The sequence below is a fragment of the Phoca vitulina genome, unplaced genomic scaffold, assembly GCF_004348235.1.
Source record: "Phoca vitulina isolate PV1807 unplaced genomic scaffold, GSC_HSeal_1.0 scaffold2, whole genome shotgun sequence".
In the NCBI taxonomy this organism is placed as follows: domain Eukaryota; kingdom Metazoa; phylum Chordata; class Mammalia; order Carnivora; family Phocidae; genus Phoca; species Phoca vitulina.
In genome coordinates, this window is record NW_022589705.1 from 30,042,121 (window position 1) to 30,068,800 (window position 26,680).

Genomic DNA, 26,680 nt, shown 5'->3' on the forward strand with positions numbered 1-26,680 from the left:
GTTTTCCCTTCTCTGTTCTCGCCCCACCCCCCATCACCATTAGAGACCATTTTGGAGTAAATTATGGCCTGTTCTCAGATTATTCCGGGCCCGCCTGGCTTGGCTGCTTTCTTTCTCCTGCCAACCAGCCTTCCTCCATCTCACAGCTTCTTAGCCCTAACCTCTGAGAGCACAGAAGCAGAAATAAAGGGACTCATGCCAATTCATTATGCTTCTTGTTGGTGGTGCTGGTCAGAGGTTTGCTGGGAAAGGAGACTGGAATTACGGCCCTCATTAACTGAAGCCAGGGAGGGTGGGCCGGGCGCTGCCAGTCAGCACAGTTTCGAGCGAAAACCTCCTTCCCTTCAAGCTTGTCTTAGCAATGTCTGTTGAGAAGGACCTTCCAGTGGGTACTGGCTTTTATCAGAGTGAAATGGTATCGTGCTGTGGTGATAATGGTTATAATTAGACGAAGACTTGTTCAGTAAGTGGGTGCCAGGCACTGTGCAGTTATTTCTGGTAAATTATCTCATTTAATCCCCACGAAGACCCCAGAGGTGAGAACTGCTTATTTTCCCGAGCAGTAGCCAACTTGCCCAAGACCATGACTCACAGCAGCAGGAGAAAGTGTGAAGAAAGGACAAACCTGTGCTCCAGTACATGCAGCTCCGTCATCTCTTACGGCTGTCCCACTGACGCCCTCCTGTTCCCGAGGCACGGAAGCTCGTGTGGACGGCACACTCTTCCCACCTTTGTGGAGGGATTCCTCAGGGCTCCCTTCCCGCCGCTCTCCACCTGCTTGCTTGTGTGATATCCCTGCGCACGTCATCGCAGCTGCCTGCGTGGTAGGGCCTCCGTGGGCTTTCTCCTCAACGCTCAGACAGCAATAAAGCCCGCTGAGGTAATACAGCCCACTTGTTAGTCACACCGGTTTGGAATCCAGACTCCTGGGCTCCATTCCTGCCTCTATTGCTTATCCTCTCGGTGACTTTGGGAAGTCACTTAGTTTCTCTGTGCCTCAGTTTCTTGAGGCTAATAATCATACTTACTGTCTAGAACTGCCGTGAAGGTCAAATGCATGTAGGGTCAAGCACCTGGCAAATGCTCAATAAATACTAGCTATTATTATTTCCTACTACATACTTGTCACTGTCCTAGGACTAAAGAGGCATGAAAATCCCTGGGCTCAGTTGGATTTAGAGGTCCTCAGCAACCCCACATTGTTCTGGGCTGCTCTAACTATTAATACTTTTAGGCACATTATAGGTTAATTGGATTTTGGTGCAGTGACTTGGGAGCCTTGTCACCATATATTACATATAAATGTGCTGAGTTTTGAGCAACCAACTTTCAAAAAACCCTGGAAAGCTCACTTACTGAGATGAGCTGATAGACTGGAGAAGAGGCACTCGCTTCCTACACTAACGAGGAGGCTAGGAAGGGTCCCTGATTGCTTTAAGAGAGGACCTTTCCCAACCTGCTGGAGGTACCAAAATGTTGAGCACCACAATGGGTTAAGAGACAAGAGGAAAGCAAAACCATTTCCTGGAATAGCACCCACTGGGCAGGACCCATCAAACCGTGGTTGAGTAGTATGTTTAGCTGCATTTGAGAAGCTGCACTCTATCTTGGCCAGAGAATAAGTGTCTTCTCCTATTCATTTTAAACATTGCTTAGGCTTAATGGCATAATAGTTCATTGGGGGAACCCTTAGTGTAGAAATGAGAGCGAGGCTTTTGGAATTAGGGAGCCTTGGGTCAGATCCCAGGCTCTGCCACTCTATCACCTGGGTGATTTAAAAGCCTTTATTTCCCTTTTTGTAAAACAGAGATAAAAGTGGTACCCACCTCACAGATTGTTAGAATGAGATAATGGGTGTAAATCACTTTTAGCACAGTGCCTGGCATGCAGGAAGCACTTAAATCATTGTAGCTATTATTATTTCATTTTTTTCTTAAGTTGCAAGGTCTCTGTTGAGAGGACTTTGGGGAGAGAGGAAGCTGGGAAGCGGGTAGGGAAGACCAGCAAAGGAATCCTTGCCCACGAGCTGCTGGTCACTACGGTTCCTGTATCAGTGATGGGAAGCTAACACAAATGGAGCGAGTGATCACAGAGGGAGGGAGCTCTCCACCCCAGCCAGCGGGATTTCTGAGGTAGACACATGGCTGCTAAGGGCTTAGCAAGCTTCTGAGTCAGTACCAATATTTGTCCATTACTAATCTGAGGGGAATTTTTTGCATTATTGCATTAGAATGTATACACTATTGGTGGATATATGTTCTCTAATCTAGGAAAATATGGAGATGACCAGTGGCCTCCTCTAACAAGCGGTGAGCAGACAACTGTGCCATGCGCTCAGCAAGCCCCGAAGTGTGGCATTATCGGAGTAGAAGAGAAGTCGCTTTTCCAGCAAAGCAACACACAAAGTTGATACCACCCACTTAATAGTTGGCATACTAGTTGTTTTGCTATATTATAGTGAAGCAGATATGGGAAGCTATTTATAAAAATGACCATCTTCTGTTAAAACCAAAACTAAAGAATAAAATGAAAAACAGCCTTGAAAATTCCCTGAGAAGACAAAACCATTTTAGTTCTATAAGCAAAGCTTATTTTAGCTTACTTTGCAAGACAAACTTGACCTGGGTTATTTCTTGCTTATGCCTCTGAAAATCACAAACAAAATTTAAACTGCGTCCAAGCTTAATGAGAGGAAACCACTGGCCAATTCCCTATGATTTAAGGAAATTCTGATAGTATAACCAATCACTGTTAAGAAAGAAGTCCTTTCTCACTGTATATGCTGCTTTATAATAATCTACGTCTCAGCCTCATCCCATTTTTTGGTTTGTGTGCTCCTGGTTTGCAAACTGCCTTTTTGTTGTGAGGGCACAATAAACTTTCACTAGTTGCTACCTCAGTGATTTGTTGGTTTTACTCCTGTTATTTCTGAACTTTTGACACTTTCCACGATTTCCATATTGACCAATCATATTTTTAGTTGTTCCCTTTGCTACTTGCTTAGTATCTCTCTATTCGGGATCACTGCTGACAGTTTTCCACTTTCTTTTCGGTCATGCCTCCTCCACCTCCTCCTCCTCTCTCCTCCTATGAGGCATTCCTCTCCCCTGAGCTCCCTAGAGCTCCTGAGTCTCAGCAGCCCTCCTAGGCCAGCTGTCTGGGAGCTGGAGGGCTAGAGTTTGCAGAAACTGGGCTAGAAATTAGCCACAATGGGCATCATGTTGCGAGTGAGGGGAAAAGTGGAAATGGGCCAAGAAGGAAGACCTAGAGCACTGACTCCAGTGCCTGACGTGTGGGGAGGGGGCAGGGGGAAGGAATGGGGGCGGCGAGCATCAGAGAGGGAGAGAGGAAGGAGGAGATACAGCTTAGGGAACGTAGCGTCTGTAGGCTCCAGGACCTTGAAGCCAGTGTAGCGGGTTCACGCTTACTGTCTCTATCGAAGCTTCAGTTTTCTCGTCTGCAGAGTGAAGACAGCAATCTCTATCTCACAGTGTTGTTTCGAGAATGAAATTAGAGGATGTGTGTAAAGGCACCTGTTTTTTTTCGTTTTTGTTTTTGTTTTTAATGGTGTGCTCTTGTCCTGCCAAATTGGGCATATAACCCTTTAGTGGAAACTAAGACTCTGGCTAGAAAGAATAATAAGGATTATATAAATTTGTTACCACACACCCTACCTTGATAGATTTGTTACAATTCATGTACATGTTGTGGGGGGGAGGGACAGAGGGAGAGGGAGAGAGAGGATCTCAAGCAGGCTCCACACCGAGCGCAGAGCCCCACATGGGGCTTGCTCTCAAGACCCTGAGATCATAACCTGAGCCGAAATCAAGAGTCAGATGCTTAACCAATTGAGCTACTACCCAGGCACCCCTGGAATAAACTCTTTTAACCCGTGGGCTCTTTCCCCTGTTCCTGGCAAGATAATAATTCTGAGCGTTTTCACTTGCTCACCAAATTACACATTAGTAATGGCCTATTTAATTGATAGACTCAGTAAGATGGTATTACACATCAGCTTAATTTAATAGCTTAGAGTAATATTTTGGGGACTGTCATTACTCCTTTTTACTGTTTCTGCAGGACAGTCAGCTTTAAAGTGAAAGACCGAAAAGTAGTTTTAGTCCTTTTGCTTTATTTAAATAAGTGGTTCTCAAACATGTGCATCAGAATCACCTGGAGAGCTTGTTAAAACACAAGATGGCTAGATTTCACCCCCCAGAGATTCTTTGGACTGCACTTTGAGAACCCTTGATTTAAACCAAGGCTGATTTCTTTGCGCGTTCAGGTGTGGTGTTTAATGAACAATCCCCACTTGGCTTGATGAACCTTGTAGGTATTTATTTTATTTTATTTTATTTATTTATTTATTTATTTATTTATTTATTTATTTATTTTTGTAGGTATTTTTTTAGTTGGTTAAGCAGTAATTTATAGCTACTTCCTGTCAAGAACATTTTTTTTTCTGCCCCAAGAAGTTACTAGCCCAGGAGTAGTGCAGGAAATAAGGCATTGACCATTTTTGGAGACACGTCTTAAAAAAAAATTGTGTCTATGTTATACACTGATTAAGAACTTGGGCTTTGGGGTGGGAAGACAAGGAATGAGGCCCAGCTCTGCCACTATCTGGCTCTGTGCCTCTCTAAACTTTGTTTCCTTATCTGTAAAATGGGGTCAAGAATACCTTCTTGCCAGGTTTAAAGAAGGCAATGTGTATAAACTCCTCAGTAAATGTTAGCAATATTTTTCAAAGCAATGTAAAAGCTCAATAATGCCCAACCAAGACTGTTAGTGCCACTGTTCACATTTGCTCATTAGAACCCTTTAGAAAGCCTGAGCATAAAGTGAGTCCTTTCCTTCTGAGGTGAAGGTTAGGCTCTGTCAGTCTGGGTGGAGAGGGATTTCCAAAGGAATCGCTCACAAGTTGTCATTCAGTCTTTTCTAGAAAATTCACACTAGTTTTGTTCTCTAAAATTAAATATAAATAAACCAGTCCCATTGATTACCTACCAATAGAACAATCTATTGTTTAATTGCTGTTTAAGTTAATTAATAATTTGGAGTTTAGCATCGGTTACTACTAAAACATGAACAAGTTTGCCTTGTTTAGAGTATCTTAGGACGCAAGAGCTAGAAGGATGATAGAGATCACCAGGCTCAATTCTTTCATCTTACAGATGAGAAACCTGTGGGTCTGCCAGGTTAAGTGAATAATTTGCCTGAAGGGTAAATAACCACAAATTTAATTTTTACTGGACTTGCTATCTAAATGCTCTCAGAAGGAATGGCTTATGATGAACTCTTCTAAAACCACAAGTATTTTAGTCTCTTGCAATATGTAATTGGCTTATATCCACATACCCTAAGTGGAAGGTAAATTCATTTAGTTTCTCAGGGCTGCATTATGAAACATTTATCTAGAGACATTCATCAGGAAGTTACATGGAATAAAGTTAGCCATTTTATGATCGCATCATTGAAATTGTTTCATATCCACAACATGCAATTGGCAACATATGCTTTCAAAAATTTCAGGTCAAAATACATGGGTGTATTCTATGATACAGAACATTGGAGCTTCAATGTCTCACTTTTCCATTCATATAAGTACACAGGACCGTTTTCCAAGAAAAATCTTGACTCTTCCTCCAGTTGCTCCTTTTTGCAGAGATAGACTGACTTTCTGTACTTTCAGTTGGTTAATTTTTGGTAGAAATAACTTCAACTCGCTTTCTACATGATTGGTTAACATATAGGGATTTGTACTCCATATTTTCATGAGAGAACTCCAAACATTTAGCTGCCAAATTCTTATGAAAAGCTTGGTAATGAAAAATATATATGGAACTTTGCTTGTAGCGAGTGTAGTTCATTCATTACTTTAGAAATTCTGATAGTGATAACAATAATAGCGATAAGAAGAATAGAAATTGTTATTTACCATGTACCAATCACTGAGTCAAGTCTTCTCGTGCACTGTTTTATTTAATCCTCATTATCAGTGGTTCTCCAACTTTAGCATGCACCAAATCACCTGAGGGCTTGTTAAAACACAAATTGTTTCTGATTCAGTTGGAGTCTGAGAATTTGCATTTCTAATAAATTCCTAAGTGATACCGATGCTCCTGGTTTGGGGACCATGTTTTGCTTGCTACATACCTAGGACATAGGTATTTCAAACTTTACAGATGGAGAAACAGGAATTGAGGTTATGTAACCTGCTCTATTCACAGCTAACAATTGGTGGAGTTGGGACTTGAAAATTTGCTTCTTTAACCCCAAAGTCTACATATAGTCTTAATTTCTGTGCTAGGTGGTTTTGCAAGAAGACATACTGTCTGGGAAGAATAGTAATAGTAACATTTTATTACTTAGCAATAGGATAGGGATAGGACTCTATTGCTCCCAATACTGAGGTTCAAATCCAGGCACACTTCGGACATATTGCAGGTTTGGTTCCAGACCACTGTAATAAAGCAAATATTGCAATAAAGCAAGTTAAATGAATTTTTTGGTTTCCCAGTGCATATAAAAGTTATGTTTCCAGTATACTGTAGTCTATTAAATGTGCAATAGCTTTATGTCTTAAAAAATGTACTTACCTTAATTAAAAAGTACTTTATTGCTAAAAAATTCAATAAGTCATAATCTTGTTGCTGGTAGAAGGTCTTGCCTTGATGTTGATGGCTGCTGACTGATCAGGGGGTGGTTGCTGAATATTGGGGTGATTGTGGTAATTTCTTAAAATTAGGCAACAATGAGTTTGCCACGTTGATTGACCTCCTCCTTTCAAGAACAACTTTTCTGTGGCATGCTGTGCTGCTTGATAGCATTTTACCACAGTAGAACTTGTTTCAAAATTAGAGTCAGTCCTCTTAAACCCTGCTGCTGCTTTATCATCTAAGTGTATGAAACGTTCAAAATCCTTTGTTGTCAACAATCTTCCCAGCACCTACACCAGGAGTAGATTCCATGTTAGGAAACCACGGAGATGGTTCACTGCTCATCCCTATGAAGCAACTCCTCATTCATGAAGGTTTTTTTTTTAAGATTGTATTAATTTATTTATTTGAGAGAGAGAGAGAGAGAGAAAACAGGTAGGGGGAGCGGCAGGCAGAGGGAGAGGGAGAATCTTTTTTTTTTTTTTTTTTTTAAGATTTTACTCATTTATTTGACACAGAGAGAGAGCACAAGTAGGGGGAGTGGGGGAGGGAGAAGCAGGCTCTCCGCTGAGCAGGGAGCCCTATGTGGGGCTCGATCCTAGCTAGGACCCTGGGATCATGACCTGAGCTGAAGGCAGACGCTAAACTGACGGACCCACCCAGGCACCGTCTTCCATGAAAGTTTGATCATAAAATTGCAGCCATTCAGTCACATCTTCAGGCTCCACTTCTAGTTCTAGTTCTCTTGCTGTTTCCACTGCATCTGCAGTTCCTGCCTCCACTAAAGTCCTGAACCTTTCCAAGTCATCCATGAGGATGGGAATCAACTTCTTCCAAACTGCTGTTCATGTTGATATAATGACCTCTTCCCATGAATCACGAATGTTCTTAATGGCATCTAGAATAGCGAATCCTTTCCAGAAGTTTTCCCAGATCCATCAGAGGGATCACTATCTGTGCCAGGGATAGCCTTATGAAATATATTTCTTAAGTGATAAGACTTGAAAGTCAAAATCACTCCTTGACCCATGGGCTGCAGAATGGATGTGTTAGCAGGCATCAAACAACATTCATCTCATTGTACATCGGCATCAGAGCTCTTGAATGACCAGGTGCATTGTCAGTGAGCAGAAATATTTTGAAAGGTATCTTTTTTTCTGAGCAGTAGGTCTCAACAGTGAGCTTAAAATATCCAGTAGACTCTGTTGTAAACAGATGTGCTGTCATCCAGGCTATTGTTCCATTTCTAGAACATAGAGTAGATTTAGCATAATTCTTATGGGTCCTAGGATTTTTAGAATGATAAGTGAGCCTTGGCTTCAACTTAAAGTCACCAGCTGCAATAGCTCCTAACAACAGAGACAGCCAGTTCTTTGAACTCCAAAGCCAGGCATTGACCTCTCTCTCTTCTCTAGCTAAGAAAGTCCTAGATGGTGTCTTCTTCCAGTAGAAAGCTGTTGCACCTACATTGAAAGTCTGTTGTTGAGTGTAGCCACTGTCATGAATTCTCATAGCTAGATCTTCTGGAGAACTTGCTGCAACTTCTCCGTCAGCACTTGCTGTTTCACCTTGTGCTTTATGTTACAGAGAGAGCTTCTTCAACCTCAGGAACCAGCCTCAGGAACCAACCTCAGGAACCAACCTCTGCTACCTTCCAACTTTACTTTTTTAAAGCTTTTATTTATTTATTTGAGAGAGAGAGAGCGTGTGAGCACAAGCAGAGGGAGGGGCAGAGGGCGAGGGAGAAGCAGACACCCATTGAGTGTGGAGCCCCGACATGGGGCTCCATGTGGGGCTGCATCCCAGGACCCTGGGATCATGACCTGAGTCGAAGGCAGACGCTTAACTTCCTGAGCCACCCAGGCGCCCCAGCTTCCAACTTTTCTCCTGCAGCTTCCTTGCCTCTCTCAGCCTTCATAGAATTGAAGAGGGTTAGAGGGTTAGGGCCTTGCTCTGGATTAGGCTTTGACTTAAGGGAATGTTGTGGCTGGTTTGATCTTCCATCTAGACCACTACAATTTTCTCCATATTAGCAAGAAGGTTATTTTATTTTTTAACATTTATGTGTCCTCTGGGGTAGCACTTTTAATTTCCTTCAAGAACTTTTTCTTTGCATTCAAAACCTTGGCTAACTGCTTGGCACAAGAGGCCTAGCTTTAAGCCTACCTTGGATTTCAACATGCCTTCCTCGCTAAGCTTAATCATTTCTAGCTTTTGATTTAAAGTGAGGCTCTGCCTTTCACTTGAACACTTAGAGGCCCTTGTAGGGTTATTAAATGGTCTAATTTCAATCTGGGCTGTGTCTCAAGGAAATAGGGAGGCCTGAGGAGAGGGATAAGGACAGGGGAATGGCTTGTTTGTAGAGAAGTCAGAACAAACACAACATTTACTAATTAAGTTCCACATTTTATGTGAGTGCACTTTGTGGTGCTCCAAAACAATTATAACAGTAACATCAAAAGTCACTGATCACAAATTGACAGTTGCCAGAGGGGAGGGTGATAGTGGGACAAGCAAAATGGGTGAAGGGGAGTGAGAGATACAGGCTTCCAGTTATGGAATGAAGAAGTCACGGGAATAAAAGGCACAGCATAGAGAATAGAGTCCATGTTACTGGAATAGTGCTGTCTGGGGACAGACGGGAGCTACTCTTGCGTTGAGCACAGCATAACGTACAGACTTGTCACATCACTATGTTGGACACCTGAAATGAACAACATTGTGTGTCAACTACACTCAAATAAAAACATTTTATAAAAAGTAAAAAAAAGAACCACTGATTACATATCACCAAAACAAATATAATAATGATGAAAAGGTTTGAAATATTGCAAGACTTACCAAAATATGACACGGAGACAAGATGGGAGTAAATGCTGTTGGCACGGACAGACTTATTCAATGCAGGGTTGCCACAAAACTGTACTTTCTACAAAATGCAATACCTGCGAAGCATAATAAAGCAAAGTACAGCCAAAGAAGGTATGCCCGTAGACTGGTGAGCAGCCTCCCATCCCCAACCCCCTGGGGCCAAAGACTATGGGACGAAGAGGAGCCTTGGTTCTAGGTGGACACTGCAAAGTGTATAGTAGTGGAATTTGTCTTCACCAGCCATCCTCATCGGGCTTGTTCCTGAAAGAATTGTCTGTGTGTACAAACTGAAAGAACGCTTGAACTCGGGGAGCTTGCTTTGAGAGGCCCTCAGTTGAGGCTTATCATGCCCCTAGAGCTCTGATTTCCATCTCTGTCTGAGGGAGCAGTGAACCTGGCACGGGGGACTGTAGATAGCATTGAAGAAGGGGGTGGATTAGGGGTTAATGAGAAGCACAAGTGTTCCTGTCACCATGTGTTGCCGAGGTAGTGGGCCCCCATGAGTTGTAGAGGTGAGGGAAAAAGCTCTATCATGTAACAGCTAAGACTTTGCGTCATGAACAACTTTATTGCCTCCAATTAAATTAAATTAATTAAAACAGCATTCCCTACTCAGTTCTGTAGAATGTTACATCAGAGGCCAATGGTGACCTTCCAGTTTCACCAATTTATGGCCTGCTAGACCCCTGCAACACTGGCTGTGGCCACAGAGTTTTTGAGGCTGGAATAGGGGTGTGAGGTGGGTGGAGGGCCAAAGCTGTCCTGGAATGAGGCAGGAGGGAGGTCCCTGAATCCCTTCTGCCCCAGCACGTAGAAAGAGCATTGATCTGTGGATATTCAGTGTCCCTAGAGATGGCTAGAACTAGGTAGGGATGGGGAATCCTTGACAAGGGAAGGCTCAGAGTCATTATATTTCAGGGTGTTAAATGAATCATTTTGTGCTCATTTATACTCCCAGGTTGATGAAAACTGTAATATAGCAGTCATGTTACATTTAATTCCTGAATCAGGGCTTTGGTGCTTGATGTTGTCTTTGGTGCCACGTCTTTGAGTGGCTTTCTGAGCACTAGTATATTTCTATCAGTGAATGGTCGATTTGAAGTTTTATCATGTTTCCTTTTTTTCTTTGGCTGCTAAAATCTGAGTCAGATTTGCCACTCAGGAATAGCTATTGAGCATAATCTATCACACACTTTTTTTTACTATTTAATCATTTTTCCTTCTTTTTTTTAATTTAAGGATTTATTTTATTTATTCTAAAGAGAGAGAAAAAGAGAAAGCATGAGTGGTGGGGGGAGGGGCAGAGGGAGAGAGAGCGAAATCTCAAGCAGACTCCATGCTGAGCAGGAGCCAGTCGCAGGGTTTGATCCCAGGACCCTGAGATCATGACCTGAGCTGAAATGAAGAGTCAGATGCTTGACCGACTGACTGAGCCACCCAGGCGCCCCTACTTAATCATTTTTCTTTTGTATGTTACTTTTCCCTATTATGTGGTATACATTCTCCTAGCCATCTAATCTTTCTGAAAGAAGGAAGAAGGAGCATGCACAGAAATAGAAAGAAAGGTAGGATGAAAAAGAGGTAGAGGAGAAGAGACAGGAAGGAAAGTTAACCCATTTTACAGAGAACATTTACGTGGAGAAGTTAATGACATCAATAGCCCAATCTTGACTTGAGATGACTAATCCTAAATTTAACTTCAAGTATAGATCTAACCAGCAAAAAAAAGCCATTCTCTAACAAATTATGGTTTTGTAAAATACAAATTAGTGATGAGCATTGTTTAAAATGAACTAGAGGGGCACCTGGGTGGCTCAATCGGTTAAGTGCCTGCCTTCAGCTCAGGTCATGATCCCAGGATCCTGGGCTGGAGCCCCTCATCGGGCTCCCTGCTCAGCAGAGAGTCTGCTTCTCCCTCTTCCTCTGCCTTTCCCCGCTGCTTGTACTCTCTCCTTCTCTCAAATAAATAAAAATAAAATAATAAAATAAAATAAAAATGAACTAGAGTCAACTGGAAATAATAATAATGATCGATTCTGGAATTTATTCTCAAAGAAAAGTAGACATGCATTTTCTAGGATATTGATGTGCAAAAGGAGCAATGCTTCTTAGGGCAAACACACATATAATAGCACTAAGTCTGAATCATTAGTACATCTTTTGTAGAAATTAGAATACTGGAAGCAGCTATAGGGATTGCTGAAACTCAGCTTCAGGTGTCTAGGAGTTAGGGGACACAGAATCCCTGTCCTTGAGCTCAGCTAGGTTAGCAAGTAATTGCAATTCAAAGCAATAAATGCCATAGTTGAGTTACACACACACACACACACACACACACACACACACACACACATATATATATATATATATATATATATATATGGATAATTAATTCTGCCTGAGGGAGTCCAGAATATCTTTGTAGAGGAGGGAGCTTTTGAGCTTGCTCTTAACAAATGAAGGTCTTCAGGCAGGCTGAACAGAGGAAACCACACAGAAGGCAAGCAGCCATCGGAGTACGTGGTTGCCAGGGACTACCTACTGCTGCTCGAGTTTCAAACAATGTCACTAGAACATGGGACTAGGCAGAAACATCTGCACTGAACCCTGGTGCGTCAGGCTTCCAAAAAGTTGCTTACAATAATAGCCCATTTTCTTTGGCCTCATAATTATTTAATATCTGCTTTGTTCTCATAAACCTGAAGCCTCCTCTATAGGCTTCCTTCTTTACATCCCTCTTCAGTTCTCTTACTCCTCACTTTTTATTGGTTGAGTAGCTCCCAGTTATAATCAACAAACCAGAGGCTAATTTAAACTTCCTGGGGTTCATCCAAATGTGACGAGTTGGTTTCTGGGGCTTTGTCTGCTATGATTACTGTAGCTGTTAACCCTGAGACATCTATCTTTTGGAAATACTGCTGAGCAACTTTTATTTTTATTTTTTAAAGATTTTATTTATTTATTTGACAGAGAGAGAGAGACAGCGAGAGAGGGAACACAAGCAGGGGGAGTGGGAGAGGGAGAAGCAGGCTTCCCGCCGAGCAGGGAACCCGATGTGGGACTTGATCCCAGGACCCTGAGATCATGACCTGAGCCAAAGGCAGACGCTTCACGACTGAGCCACCCAGGCGCCCCACTGCTAAGCAACTTTTAGAGTTCAGATACACGTCTAAATAAATCTCTTTCATTAGAGATCAATTCTGATCTCCAGTTCTGGAGATGCTATTGGGATTTTGCTAACTGCCATTACCTTTACTGAGCTGAGCCTTCTGTGCCAGCTTCTCGCAGCCAAGTGTGGGCTAGTTTCAATTAGAAGGGGAGGTTTGGCATGGTTGGCATGTCCAGCTCAGTATTTTAGAATAATATGATTACCACTTTGATACATGGCCATAAAAGCACAGTAGTTGAAATCTATTATACACCTTGTCTGGGAGTCTTACCTTGTTAGATACTTGAATACCTGAGTGTGTGGAAAAATCAGGCAGCTTTTTAAAGAACCAGATTTTGTAGGTATAACAGGCTATACCAGGCAATATCCATTTATTTTTTTTATTTTTTACTTTTTTAAAAGATTTTATTTATTTGACAGAGAGAGACACAGCGAGAGAGGGAACACAAGCAGGGGGAGTGGGAGAGGGAGAAGAAGGCTTCCCGCCGAGCAGGGAGCCCGATGTGGGGCTCGATACCAGGACCCGGGGATCATGACCTGCGCAGAAGGCAGATAAGCTTAACGACTGAGCCACCCAGGCGCCCCAGGCAATATCCATTTATTATGACAGCTTCCAGGAAGATTTGGCAATGGCAGTGATATTTACTCCATAGAGGCTGATAACAGCAACTGCTCTAACACACTCAGCCAGAAATCCTAATAAATTATCTACTAGGTGCCAGCCACTTTGTCCATAACATGGTAATCCTTTCAATCCTACAAGGGAGGTTTGTATTATTCTCATTCTAGAGTTGAGCAAACAGGCTCAAAGAGGTTGACCGACAGAACCAGGAAACCAAGTGGGAGAGCCATGTTCTGCTTACCTTCCAAAGTTTCTATTTCCCCTCTGATGGCTATGCTCTCTAAAACCAAGAAGAAGTCTGCATCAGACTTATCACAAGATTCCAGTCTACTTAAGATTGTTCTCCTACCGTTCCAGCAAAAGTCAGAAATGTGATTGTGCTTCTGGGAGACTGAATTAAAGCAAGGAGCAAGCTAGTACTACAAACATTCCCAAAGGATAACAAAACACCTAAGAGAAGGTAAAACAGTAAATGTCATGTTGGAATAACTTAAGACTGATCTTGTTTTAATTTTGCAAGGTCTTTTTATCTTCCTCTTGCACTTTATTTTTAAACTGAAGGCCCTAAGAATGTATAGTTGGAAGTCCTTCAAAAGAAACAGTTTTTTTTTTTTTTTAAATATACTACTGATAAAAGTGTAAATTGGTAAGTTTTCTAGGGGACAAAGGGGCAGTAACAAAAGCTTTTAAAAACTGGCATATCCTCTCCACTAGCAATTCCATTTCCAAGTATTCATCTTAAGGAAGTATTAAGAACACACAAAAGATTTAGCAACATGATGTTCTTTAAAGCAGTTTATTAGTGAAAAATTGGAAACCTAAAAATCAACAATAGTTTAATAAAATGTGGCACATATGATGGAATACCATGCAGCCATTAAAAAGATGTAGAAATATATTTGACACGGCAGGATAGTTATGGTACTGTCAAGTGAAAAAAAGTTACAAAACAGTATGTACAGCTTGATTCCATTTAAAAAAATGTATAAATGCACAGAAGAGTTTGGAAGGCTATACACCTAAATAACAGTTCTCCCAGATGGTGGGATTATAGGTGATTTTTCTTTTAAACTAAATTTTCATTTTTTTCCTTTTTACCAACACATCAATGATTTGTATTATTAAAAAAGCATTAACAATTCTTAAAAAGTCCCCTGTGAAGTAGGAATGGAAGAGCTTAGCAACCTGAGGCACAGGGATGTAAACGTTAGTCTGAAACCTCTTTCATGGTTTGTCAGGGTGCTTTGATGTCAAATTGTCACTGTGTTAAGTGGAAATGTGCATGGTTGTAGTGCTTACCCTTCTTCAGACTACGGGTCCCAAGAAACCTTCCACAGCAACCGAGTCCTGGCATTCCAAGTACTATTTCCCTTGCTTATGCTAAGCATACCCTTATTCCATCACACGCACTTGTAATACAGCCCAGCAAGGCACCTCTACACTTGAGAGAGCAGTGCTGGGTGACAGTGAGGAAGGCAGGGAGAATTTCTCAAGTGATGTCAGATAGTCCCTGAAGGTGGAAGGCAAGTTTTTGTTGTTCTACTGAAGTGTTTCTCAAACTTGTAAAAACAGATGGCTGGGCGCTCCCCTCCCCCCTGAGTTTAATTCAGTAGATCTTGGATAAGCCTTAGGAATTGCATTTTCCCCCCTTTCATTTGACAAATATTTATTGAGTACATACAATGTGCTAGGTCTTGTACTAAGAGTTGGAAATTTCATTGTGATAAAAGAATTATAGCCTCTACCTCAGCGAGCCTACATTCTAGACTGACAGATACATACTAATCAAATAAATTATAAAACTATCTAATTATGACAGTGCTAGAATACAGTGAAGATCAGAAAACAGTTTTTGTCTTACTACATGGAAGAACTAAGACTAGTTCTACAGCCTCTTCAGGACAAAAAATTCAGCACATGTAAAGGTAGAAAGTACTTGGAAATATGAATTAGCATTTGAAACAAGTCCCTGGGTGATGCTGATTAATTGCCTGTCCTGGGGTCTCACAGAGAACCACTGCCCTACTGAATAGACTTTTTTTGTTTTAAAGATTTTATTTATTCATTTGAAACAGAGAGATAGAGCGAGAGCATGAGCAGGGGAGAGGCAGAGGGCAAGGGAGAAGCAGGCTCCCCGCCGAGTCAGGAGCCAGACGTGGGGCTCGATCCCGGGACCCCGGGATCATGACCTGAGCCGAAGGCAGATCCTTAACCATCTGAGCCACCCAGGCGCCCCCTGAATAGACTTTCTAATTAGGATAATGTAGGAGAAAGGGCACAACTCTCTCCTGCCCTTTTGAGGAGCCACTGCGTCATCCGGAGGAGTTGAGGCAAAGCTAGCTAGCTATTACGTGGCTCCTTACTCAGGCTTTAAGTGCTACATACTCAGCAACAGATTTCAAAATTTCAAGCATTTGGGGGGTAGGGAAGAGATTTTTTGAGGAATCCAGTCAACGCATGGAGGTAAGCTGGGCCTCTCTGGGTAAACAAAACTGTTACTCCCTGTCCTGTGCTCTGTCATCTTTCCCAGTGTATCTCCGAAATGCCCTCCCACACCAGCCCCTCCATTCACATTCTGTCCCTTTGCTCTGGTGGAGAACGGCAGACTATGAGGATGGACTCTCACCCACTGGCGACCCTAGACTCAGGTTTCTTAGTTCTCCTGTTACTCAGAATGAGGCACATTCCCACTTCTGGAACCTAACGTCTGACAATATGCATTTTTCTGACTAGCACCATAAAAAACAATTTAACACCATGACCTCTTAGGTTAGATTATTTTGAGAACAAATGTAGAGATAATCCAATCATTTTTGTCTGTAAAAGAGCCTACAATTATTTCCAAGTTTATTATTTCATTCATATGTGCATCCTTCACATGTTACTATACTTTTAGGTATAGTAACAGGGGCACAGAGCTTATTTAAATAATTTTAAATTGCACCATGAATTATTAGCCTTCCCAAGCTTTTCTTCCATGCCTAAGAACCTTTATGGGCTTTTACCTGAGTAAAAATTAAAACCATGACTTCATAAGTCAAAACCAAAATAAAAAACCCACAAAAACCAAAACCAAATCCCCCTCCCCCACAACAAAACCCCTTTAAAATAAAAAAGCAACAAACATAAGAACAAGTCCACATATTATGGTGGATATGTGGTAGACAAAGGCACAAGAAGCATTTGAACCTTAACATTATTGAAGGCTACTGCACATTACTGGGTTATTATAATCAACATTCATTTGATGGAAAACAGGAGGTTCTGATAAAAACTCATGCTGGCTGCAGTGAGGTTAAACCTAGTGGAGGCCAGGGTTGATGAGTAGAATGGAGCGTGGATATAAAAGGTATCTCTGGTACACAGTCATAAACAAGGGCTACACTCTGGATTGGTCAGGAAGTTTACAGGGGCTAACAAAGGGAAACTGGTATTTATAGAATGTTTCTACTACGTGTCAAACCTTTCCCTAAAAATGACTTACCATACGAGTTAACATTTGCTATAGAATCCTCACAGTAACCTTAAGGTGGCATAATTATTATCCCTATTTTACTAATAATGAAACAACAGTTTATACAATGGAGTCCAAGCTCAAAGAGCACAGGATGTGAGGAAGACTGGATTTGAACCCGGGGCCATTTCACTCCAGTACCTGTACTTTTTCCCCCTTTACTACTCTACTTCCCATAAACCTAATTTATAGCTGCTGTTTGAGTTGACCTGGATTTTTTGTATGATCTTTTAAAATCTAAACCTGGACTCATGTCACACAAAAGATGGTACTCCAGGCTGCCTGTAGAACTTCCTTTCTGGGGAAATAAAAAGCTCACTCACTCACTTGGTGATATAGCTAACTAACCAGCTTGAACAGCTTTTGGGGTTAAGAGTATGGTGATTCACAGTGTGAATCAAAGTATCTTTGTACAATTATAAAACTGCCGAGGAATGTGTCTCAGCACAGAAATAAGAGGGTAACAACTACTGTTAAAGTTTGACTGTGAACTGAATTATTATCAACACGTTTACAAAGCTCTTAATTAGGAGCTCTTAAACACATTTTAAAATACCTTTTGTGTTAAGTGTTCATCATTTTTTAAAGTACCAAAAAATATTTCAATACATTAACATTCTTAGAAGAAATGAACTACACTTTTGCACTTCCTGTATAAGCCAGAACTACTTTTATTGTCAGAATATGCTACATTCTCTTGGCTCCAGGCCTGGCACATAATTTTTCCCTCCGCCTGGAACACTTCCTCTCCAAACCATCTCCTACTCCCCAAATCCGAATTAGGTGACTCCCAAAGTTCCCAAACACAGTACCCTGTATTTCTTCTATCATGACATGGACTCTTATATGGCAACTGCTTATTTTTCTGTATTCTCCACTGGTCTTTAAGGTCTGCAGGGGGAAGGACTGTGCCATCTTGGGGATACAGATAATATCCCCAGTTATCAGCATAGTGCCTGGCCCTCAACAATGAATGAATAATGAATGAATGAATGAGAGTGAATGCAGCAGTCCTAATATGGAAACAATCTGACTCACAGCAATGGTCCAAATAGCAATTTTCTGACTGCAAGTGTGGCACTAATAATTTCATGAGTGTGTTTCATAACCAGGGATCCTGATCAAGATAACCTAAGTTCATTAATAAATATTCAAAATTAGTAGGCTTAGAGTAACCAAAGATGTATTCTGTTTGTATACAATATTCCTCTTTGATGGGTGTAGTTGCACTAATCCATATTTTTGATAAGGATTTGTTGTTCTGTAAGAAGAAATTCTCTCTACTGAAGTATGTTCTTAACAGATCCGATTCTGATTATGCATTAAATTGTTCCAACTGAACGATCTTAAAAAAACACTGTTTAGCAAATTGAACTTGTTCCAGATGTTTTAGAACCTTAACTGAAAATATACCAGAGTAACATGGTAATGCTTTTCAAGGACTAGTTTTTCTTAAATTTAGAAGAAATCATTCAGTAGTGTTTAATAAAAACCCCAAAAGCCCCCAAAATAAACCACTGAGATATAGTATTGAAATAATTCAATTTCTGTTGGAAAACAAGGTAAACATGGTATAACTGCATTTCTGTTTATGGAAACATTCAGAAATATTATATCTTCCACAAGAGAGGCTTATATCTTAGAGCTCTTTTTAAACCAAAAGCTTAAAACAATTTTAATTTTATTCTTTGGCTATTAATTATACCTAATAAATGAGTCACTGATATCAATTCACAATAAATTTATTTTACATAAAAGAAAAAGCTTGCCAATAATGAAAAATTCAGTAGAAAACAGTTCTTCTGCTTTAAGTTGGAGCTCAAAAGTAGAAGCTGCTTATTAGTGAAACCTCAGTAGAAAGAGAATTTTGTAAGAAAACATTCTTGGCATGAAAGCACTAACATAAATTCTGTAATGAAACATTCACCATGCAATTTTATTGGCAGAAAGGCTGGTTTCTGATGGCTGGTATTTTCTTTTCAGTCTCCTAAGAACATTAACATGGAAGATACTTAAACCTGCTTTATTTAGAGTTAATTGTATATAAATACTGGTGTCATGATGGGTAATCTTTCCATAGTCCACCTATTTAATTGAGCAGTTCTAAGTAAGTAATTGGCACCCTGCCCTTCTGATTTCCCCTTTCCCCCATTAGCCAGTCTGAATCCATTCCAACGACACTGAACACAGTGATCACCTACAAAATAAAATATTTCCAGTTATTAACTATGTTACAAAATAAGCACATAGAAGAATAATCAGATTTATAATCTGTTTATTCATTACTAAAGTTCTTTAAACATTATCATCAACTTTGCTAAAAGATAAAGGATTTTATTAGAGGCAGTTTTAGAAATCTTCTAGTTACTTAGCAGTTAAAAGCTTTAAATATTTCTGTGATATTCTATTTTGTTAAAGAATAGTAATTTTTTAAATAAAATGTTAATATAACCATATTAAATATATGAAAGTATTCGTGATAAACTATTTCCAAATAAGTAATGAGGAATTTACAATTTATTATAATACTAGAAGGTATGTCAATCTATGATACAGGTTTTCTTATACCCATATCTTACTCACCTCATCTGCTAGAAGTGATAATTCACTACTGTTTGCAGCATCATAATCATACAGAACCCTGGCCTTCCTACTGCCACTGCACTCCTTAAGGTCAATGAGGTTGGTAGGAGAGGCGATTACTAGGCCACTTGTTGAAGTCAAGGCAGAAGAACCAATCACATTTGATGAAGCAGATGGTACGGGTGCCATAGAAGTTTGATTGTTGTTACAATAATTGGATGGAAAACTGTTGAAAAGAAAATGGCCAATTATCTATTTCCAAGTGACTAGAGCTTCTGAATACCACCACTTGGTGGCAGTGTTTACTTTCTACCAACTTCCACTTTGGCTAAAGATTTACAGCCGTCAGTAATATTTTAATGACAAAGGTTGCTATCTAACTTATGCCTCTTGGGCCAGTTATACTATAGAAAATTCAGGTGTTAAAAAAAAAAAATTCAGGTGTTTTTATAAGTCCTTGAAAGTTCTTTTCAAAGTTGTCTTCACAATTATAAAGTTAAGAAAAAGTTTTCCCTGAAAAAATGAGTTTATCCTTAAAACACTTCCAAAAAACCTTTACTAGTATGTTTTATTCATCTTTTCCTGCCTTTAAGAGTTGTTAAATAAAATATCAATGAAAAACTACTTCTACATTAGATACTATCACAAGAGTGAGGTTTTCTCAAGTTAATTCTTTGAGAAATATTTGAATAGCTAGCCAAACTTTCTTTTTTATAAAACTGATCCAATCACATTTTTCTATTTATTCAAATGACAAATATTTATGGGGTATCCACATGTCCAGAATCACTACCACAAGCTGAAGATACTAAGATGAAACAGTATCATTCCTTTATGGACATACAAACAGGTGAGGACATAGGCATTCAAAAAATATGTTTTGACTAGTAATTATCATAATGAAGCCTCAATGGGAGAATAGGGCAAATTTCACAAGTTCATTCTGTCTTGTATTTTTTAGGGGTAAAAATAAAAGTTTTATTAGAAATTAGTAAAATCTCTTTGGTGTGCTTATAAATATTTTAAAGATAATTAAAAATTTCAACTTATTTTAAAGCTACTGTTTCTCCAATACTAAGTGGAAAACAGCACAAACTGGCTGGCCTATATTCATTCTCATCCAACCATTTCTAAGGCTGAAAATTTCCTATGAAAATTCATATTTAAATCTTAATAAATATAAAAGGCCTCATCTGGTAAGCTGAGTGAAATTCATCCCTCCATAAAATACAATTTCCTTCTTCTCCATATGACCACTGTGCCATCTGGAAATCACAGTCAGCCAGCAGCATAAACAAGAGTAGTTAAATTCTAGCAGTTCTCCCCTAACCTTTATACTCAGCTGATGAGTTGTTTCCTTCTGAACTGAGAAGAACAAGAACAATCAGGAAACATCTATGCTTTTGTGATCATCTCTCCGCTTACTACAGATGAGCTGTCCACGCTTCTATGGCTAATTTCTTCACCTCTGCACAAGAATCTCACCTTCTTTTTCCTCTCAAGGATATCACACTAGCAAATCTTCCTTTTCTTTCCCATGCTATCGTATTTCTCCATGTACTGTATCATTCTCATCAGCTTATAAATTTCTCCTATCTTAAAAAACAAAAATCTGCTAGACACACTTTCTCCTCTGGCTGCTGCTTCATTCTTCTGTTCCTCTTTACACTAGAACCTTTGAAAGACTTATCTAAACTCACCATCACAGTCCCTCTCCTTTTGTTCTTTTACATTATAAACAAGCTTTTGCCTCCACTGTTCCACTAAAACTACTCTCGTCAAGGTCAGCAATGACTTCAGTGTTCTAAATCCAATGGTCTATTAACATTCCTCATTTCACCTGACCTATCTAGTGATCAGAGTGGATCCTCTCCCTCCACTTTCCTCTATCTTCTTCACCTGACTTCCAGGCCACACTCTTGGTTTACATCTTACCTCACTGTTCATTCCGTACCACTGCTTCCTTAAGCTCTCTATGTTGGGAGTGCTTCAGGGCTCAACCCTTAGCCCTCTTCTTTTCTCTACCTATACTTACAGTCTTTCATCTGGTCTCAGATTTAAGTATCCTTGATAAGCTGACCACTCTCTAATTTCTACCTCTAATTTACCCCCCAAACTCCAGACCTGCATGTCCTACAACTGGGTATTCTCCACTTAGATGTCTGATAGACATTTCAAACTTCAAATGTCTAAAACTGGGCTTCTGGCATAAAACTGGGGTGATATACTATCCCAACCTGCCCCTCTTGTGGCATTCCCTATTTTAATTAACTACAGCTCCATTCTTTCAGTTGTTCAGGCCAAACACCTGCAGTAAATCTGGACTCCTCTAAGCCCCATATAAATGATGTCTGTCAGCAAATCCTGTTGGTTCTACCTTTAAAATACACCCAGGGTTTGACCGCTTCTACCACAATCACCCTGATCCAAGCCACCATCATCTCCTGACTGGATTATTGGCTAAATTATTGCAATCAGTTCTGAACAGGTCTGTTAGCCTCCACCCATGCCCCCTCACATTTACCTTTAACAGAGGAGCAAGAATGATCCTGTCAAAGGCTAATCGAATTGTATCACTCCTCAGGGCAAAACCCTCCAAAGACTCCTTATCTCTGAGTAAAGGCCAAAGCCCTCTGTGTCCCAGCTTCCTGTTTCCTCAATTCATCTCCAGCCAAGCCCTCCTTACTGCCGCCTGAACATCACAGCTATGTTCCTGCTGCAGGGCTTTTCTACTTACGGTACACTCCCCTGGAGCATTGTCTCTCAGTTGCCGGCCTACCTGCTTTGCTTCCTCTCATCTTTCAAGTCTGTCTTCCCTAACTAGTGTAAACCTCTACTCCTAACCAAGGTATTTCCCTGCTTATTTTTCTCCATAGCATTTATCACCTTCTAATATACTATGTAATTTACATATTGATTTTCTACTTCGCTCTGCCCCCAAATAAAATGTAGGTTCAGTGAAGACATGGATTTGGTCTGTTTTGTTTACACTGTATCCTTCATGCCTGGAATAGTGCATTTTTAAAAATTAAAGCAAATATTTCTCTGGTGGATAACAGGGTTCTAAGGACAAAAAACCCTAATTTCTAATTGAGGTTTTACTCTAAAGTTAGGAACACCTTTCCTAGCATCTTTTCCTCAGTGAACTCACTTTCCCCAATATATACATTTCTGAAGATTAAAAAAAAAAAAAAGCTCTTGTTCCCCACATATGTGTGGTTTTTAAAGTCTCTAATCATGGAATGTTACTTTCAAATTTACTAGTATAATTAGCCCTTGTTTACCAATGAGGTCTACCAATGTCAATTTTGGGGAATTAATGGTAAAAAGAAAAACAAACAAAAAAACCCCAACCAAACAACAACAAAACCCTGAAAGACCATTTTCACCTTCTAAGAACTTTTATTGATACATTTTAAAAACTACAGACTTCCTGCCACTGTAGCTTGATATATTAAAACCTTCTAATTATTTAAAAATGAAATACACTTACTAATCTTGTGACTAGTGCTTCTGTTTCCTCATCTGTAAAATGTGGGTCCTATTAGGACCCTCACCGGTGTGAGGGCTATCACATTATATATGAGGTGTCTAGAGGAGTGCCTGGGGACAACTGGAGCCCTTCCTAAGGGACTGCTCTTATTCAGTTACTATTACTACTACCATCACTCTATTATAACCATTAACATTACAACCTGGTTCTACTCTTCAGAAATAGCTTCTGAATTAGTCTGGAATTGGATGATTTATCCAGTTCTGCATTTGAATATTTCTATATACTCTCTTAAAAAGCATAGCTTGTAACATTAAAGACCTAAAATTCCTCCCACTCTCTATCATTGGTCCTTACCAGTAATCTAATTCTTTGAGGGCAGAGAGATAAGCTAGACTTTCTTCCCTAGAACAATAGTACCCATTTCACTCTGTAATGTTTGAGCTTATCCAAAAGTGCAATAACTAGCATTTTGTTTGAATGGCAGAGTTCCAAGCATTTGTGTGGCTTTAAGCAGAATGCAAGTATGAATGGTAACAACAGCAATCCCTTTACTGCACTCCCAGAGTATCAGGACAAAGTGAAAAGGAAGTACTAAGGCTTCCTGGGCTTAAAATAGTTGTAATGATGTGGGGATAAAGTGGCATTCTGCTTTCAGATATGAATACCATTAACAAAACTTCAAATATACAGAAGTATAAATCTTCTATAAATCTTATTGGAATAACCAGTGGTATCAGGCTACAATTCATCTTTAAGATCTAAAATTCGTTTTGTGGATGTGCCTAATTTTGTTCTAGGTCTAGTTTTAAAGGATTAAATGCAGAAAAGAACACCAAAGTGATTTTTAAGAAAACTTATTCCTTGAAAATAACTTCTCTTAATATTTCTCCTTCAACTCTTACATATCACTCCCTTGGCTTTAATGGCTCTTCGCTATATAAATCTCCAACTCCTTATCACTACTTACTTTACAAGGCATTGGTGACATGACCCTGTTTACTCTTGTAGCCGTATCTACAATTCCATTCTTAAACACTATGTATGCTCCAACCAGAACAAACTACTGTCAGTTCCCTGAATTGCCACTCTCTCTTTTCTCTGGCCTTTTCATATACATGTTCTTCCTTTGTCTGGAATATTCATCCCTGCTCCTTTCTTCATCTAGATTATTCCCCCTAAAATAATTTCATCTGTGAAACTTTGCCAGACCCACCTGAGTCACAGTTAGAGGTCCTTCACAGAAATCTGCACTTCTACCTTTCCACTTACCACCTGGCCTATCTGCCAATGGCCTTTAATTCTACCTAGACTTTAAATATCTAGGTATTTCTACCTAGACCTAGCAGAGACCATGTTTGTCCTATACATCATTTTATTTCTAGTGTCACCTTAGAATGTGAGCTCTGTAAGGGTAAGCAATTTGCCTTTCTGTTTGCTGATATAATTCCAGAGTACGGAACAGTGCCTGGTATATGACAGGTATTCAATAAACATTTGATGAATGAATGACAGCTATGCACATTTTGTGCTACCAATATTTTAACGTATATTAAAATATGATTTTTAATAATTACATTATGGGCCTGAGGTCTTATAGACTATTCTAAAACTTTTTTTTTTTTAAAACAGTGAACAAGTAATGAGTAAGTATAAATGAGCTTATCTCTAAGGGCAAATAAGTGTCAATGTAATCCTTCTCAACTAACTGGAAGGTATTTTAAGAGAGAAGTGAACTTCAAACACTTTTAAGTTTTCTTTATATAGCACTAAAAAAGTATTCACTTAAATTATGTTCTCATCCCTGTTAAGTTCTTGGGTGCTAGGAGAGCTCACAATGTTTTTGCTACCTCACAAGTCTGACACTTTCCTAAAAAAAAAAAAAAAAAAAATCTGATTTTAAGCAAGCTAATAAAAGTCTTTAATCCTTCTAATCTTCATCTCTATTATTAGTTCATATGCAAAAATGTGAATTTCCTCTCTTATCAAGAGTTTCAGGTGTGAAAAGGAAATTACAACCTTCCCAGTTGTTTCTGGAGGTCTAACATGTACTGGTAACATTGTGCATAGTAAGTCATCTGGGCTTCCACAAAGTCATTCAGGCAACGGAGATGATGGGCCTGTAAAGGAAAGTTACAGTTACTTCTTAGCTCTATAATCTACTTAAAAGTGCTAAATTCCAAGGGGCAACAGACCACAACATGTACTCAGGGAGAATCACCAGTATCTAGCATTCTACTACAAGGCTTACCAAGGCTGACCTCGGTTAATAGTGTAAGAACAAACTATGTAGCCAACAAAAACCAACAGATGGCTTTGATGATGGTGGGAGATCTAGGTGATGAGGTGTAAACAAAAATTTAAAATATTTCTTCATATATCTTGGCAAGGGCCATAATTTAAATTTCCTTGATAAATGACTGAAAAAGTTTTGAAGTTCAGTTTTCCCCCTCAAAGTCCCTTAGGACCATCAAAGTCTTCTGTTTCAAATGAATTTCCAGTGAATGAACACTCACATGTGTACTGCTGATTCCCTCTAGCAGAAGTCTTGTAATCTCTGCTTGACGATCAAATTCACTTTGAGTTATTCTCAATTCCTGTTCAGACTTAAATTGGAACATAGTTTTAGAATTTTATTAGAGGACTTAGCCCATTTTATGTACATTTGTTAAGATAGTTTAAAAATCCCCCAAGTAAACCCCAAATGAGAAGCTGCCAAGTCCCTGATTCTGCTTTGTGTTTAAACTGTTCCCTGTTTTCTACACCTTAGCTTTTCTACATTACCCAATTCCTTACCAGTACTTCACTCAGAAGAATCTATTAATGTCAAAGCTTAATGGCATACACATAAAAGCCTACAAACAGTACTATGGGACAATCAATATACTGTCATAACATTTTAAGAATATTGGTTTATATGTATAAAATAATATTTCAAAAAATTCTCCCGCGTGGCTCAGATGGTAAGCGTCTGCCTTCAGCTCAGGTCACGATCCCAGCATAACCCCACATTGGGCTCCTGGCACAGCAGGGCGCCTGCTTCTCCCCGTGCTCATGCTCTCTCTCTCTCTGTATCTCTCTGTCTCAAATAAATAAAATCCTTAAAAAAAATTGTTAAAAAAATTCTCAATTATTACTATAGCTACTTTACTTTGAAGTTAAAGACAGTCTTTAATCTCAAATGAACAAACTTCAGAGTGAAGCCATAGGATTTTAACCTCTTCTGTTTAGTTACCAAACATATTATTTGTTTCTAGGTACATAGTTCTTAGCTTCTTTCAAAGAACTTTATTGCATAAATGACTTTTTTTTTTTCAGTTTTCTTTCCAAACTTTGCATTTCCAAACTTAAGCATCACTACTATATACAAGATATGCTAGGGTTTTTCTGCAAGTTATGGGGGACCTTTAATCAGTAGTGTGCTGGTAAACTGGCTGGGAGTGGGGTGAATGAGTTTTAATGTGCTGATTTTCATGGTACAAATACTCCAACCACAGCTCATTTCAAGCTACCAAGGTGAAGTCATTGACCTCAGAGCTGGAAAAAGGTGTATATAATAGCACACCACTACTACTAGCTTCAGCCCTCTGATATAGGTTCAGTGCTGGGACAAAATAGTTCACTAAAAAATTAACAGGACCTAAAAATAGTAAATACTGGCAAAAAACATCTTAAACCTTTAGCCAGAGTTGGTTGGTAGTAAGTGAGGAAGAGAAAAATAAAATCTCACAGCTCATGCAAAACAGTTAGCTTATCCCACACTAGGAAT

The 26,680-nt window shown here is 39.6% G+C and overlaps 1 protein-coding gene across 4 annotated transcripts in view; it reads right to left on the reverse strand.

Moving 5' to 3' along the window:
- Positions 1–18,561: 18,561 nt before the first annotated feature.
- The window catches only part of SH3GLB1 (SH3 domain containing GRB2 like, endophilin B1), a 34,382-nt gene continuing 26,263 nt past the window's right edge, over positions 18,562–26,680 (reverse strand). For all 4 annotated transcript variants that reach the window (XM_032424609.1, XM_032424614.1, XM_032424613.1 and 1 more), the window contains 4 exons: positions 25,428–25,517; positions 24,931–25,031; positions 19,419–19,644; positions 18,562–19,032 (listed from right to left, as the gene is read on the reverse strand). In XM_032424609.1, the coding sequence (XP_032280500.1) occupies positions 18,925–19,032; positions 19,419–19,644; positions 24,931–25,031; positions 25,428–25,517 (525 nt within the window). In that variant the 3' untranslated portion in view covers positions 18,562–18,924. The remainder of the gene's footprint in view (positions 19,033–19,418; positions 19,645–24,930; positions 25,032–25,427; positions 25,518–26,680) is intronic.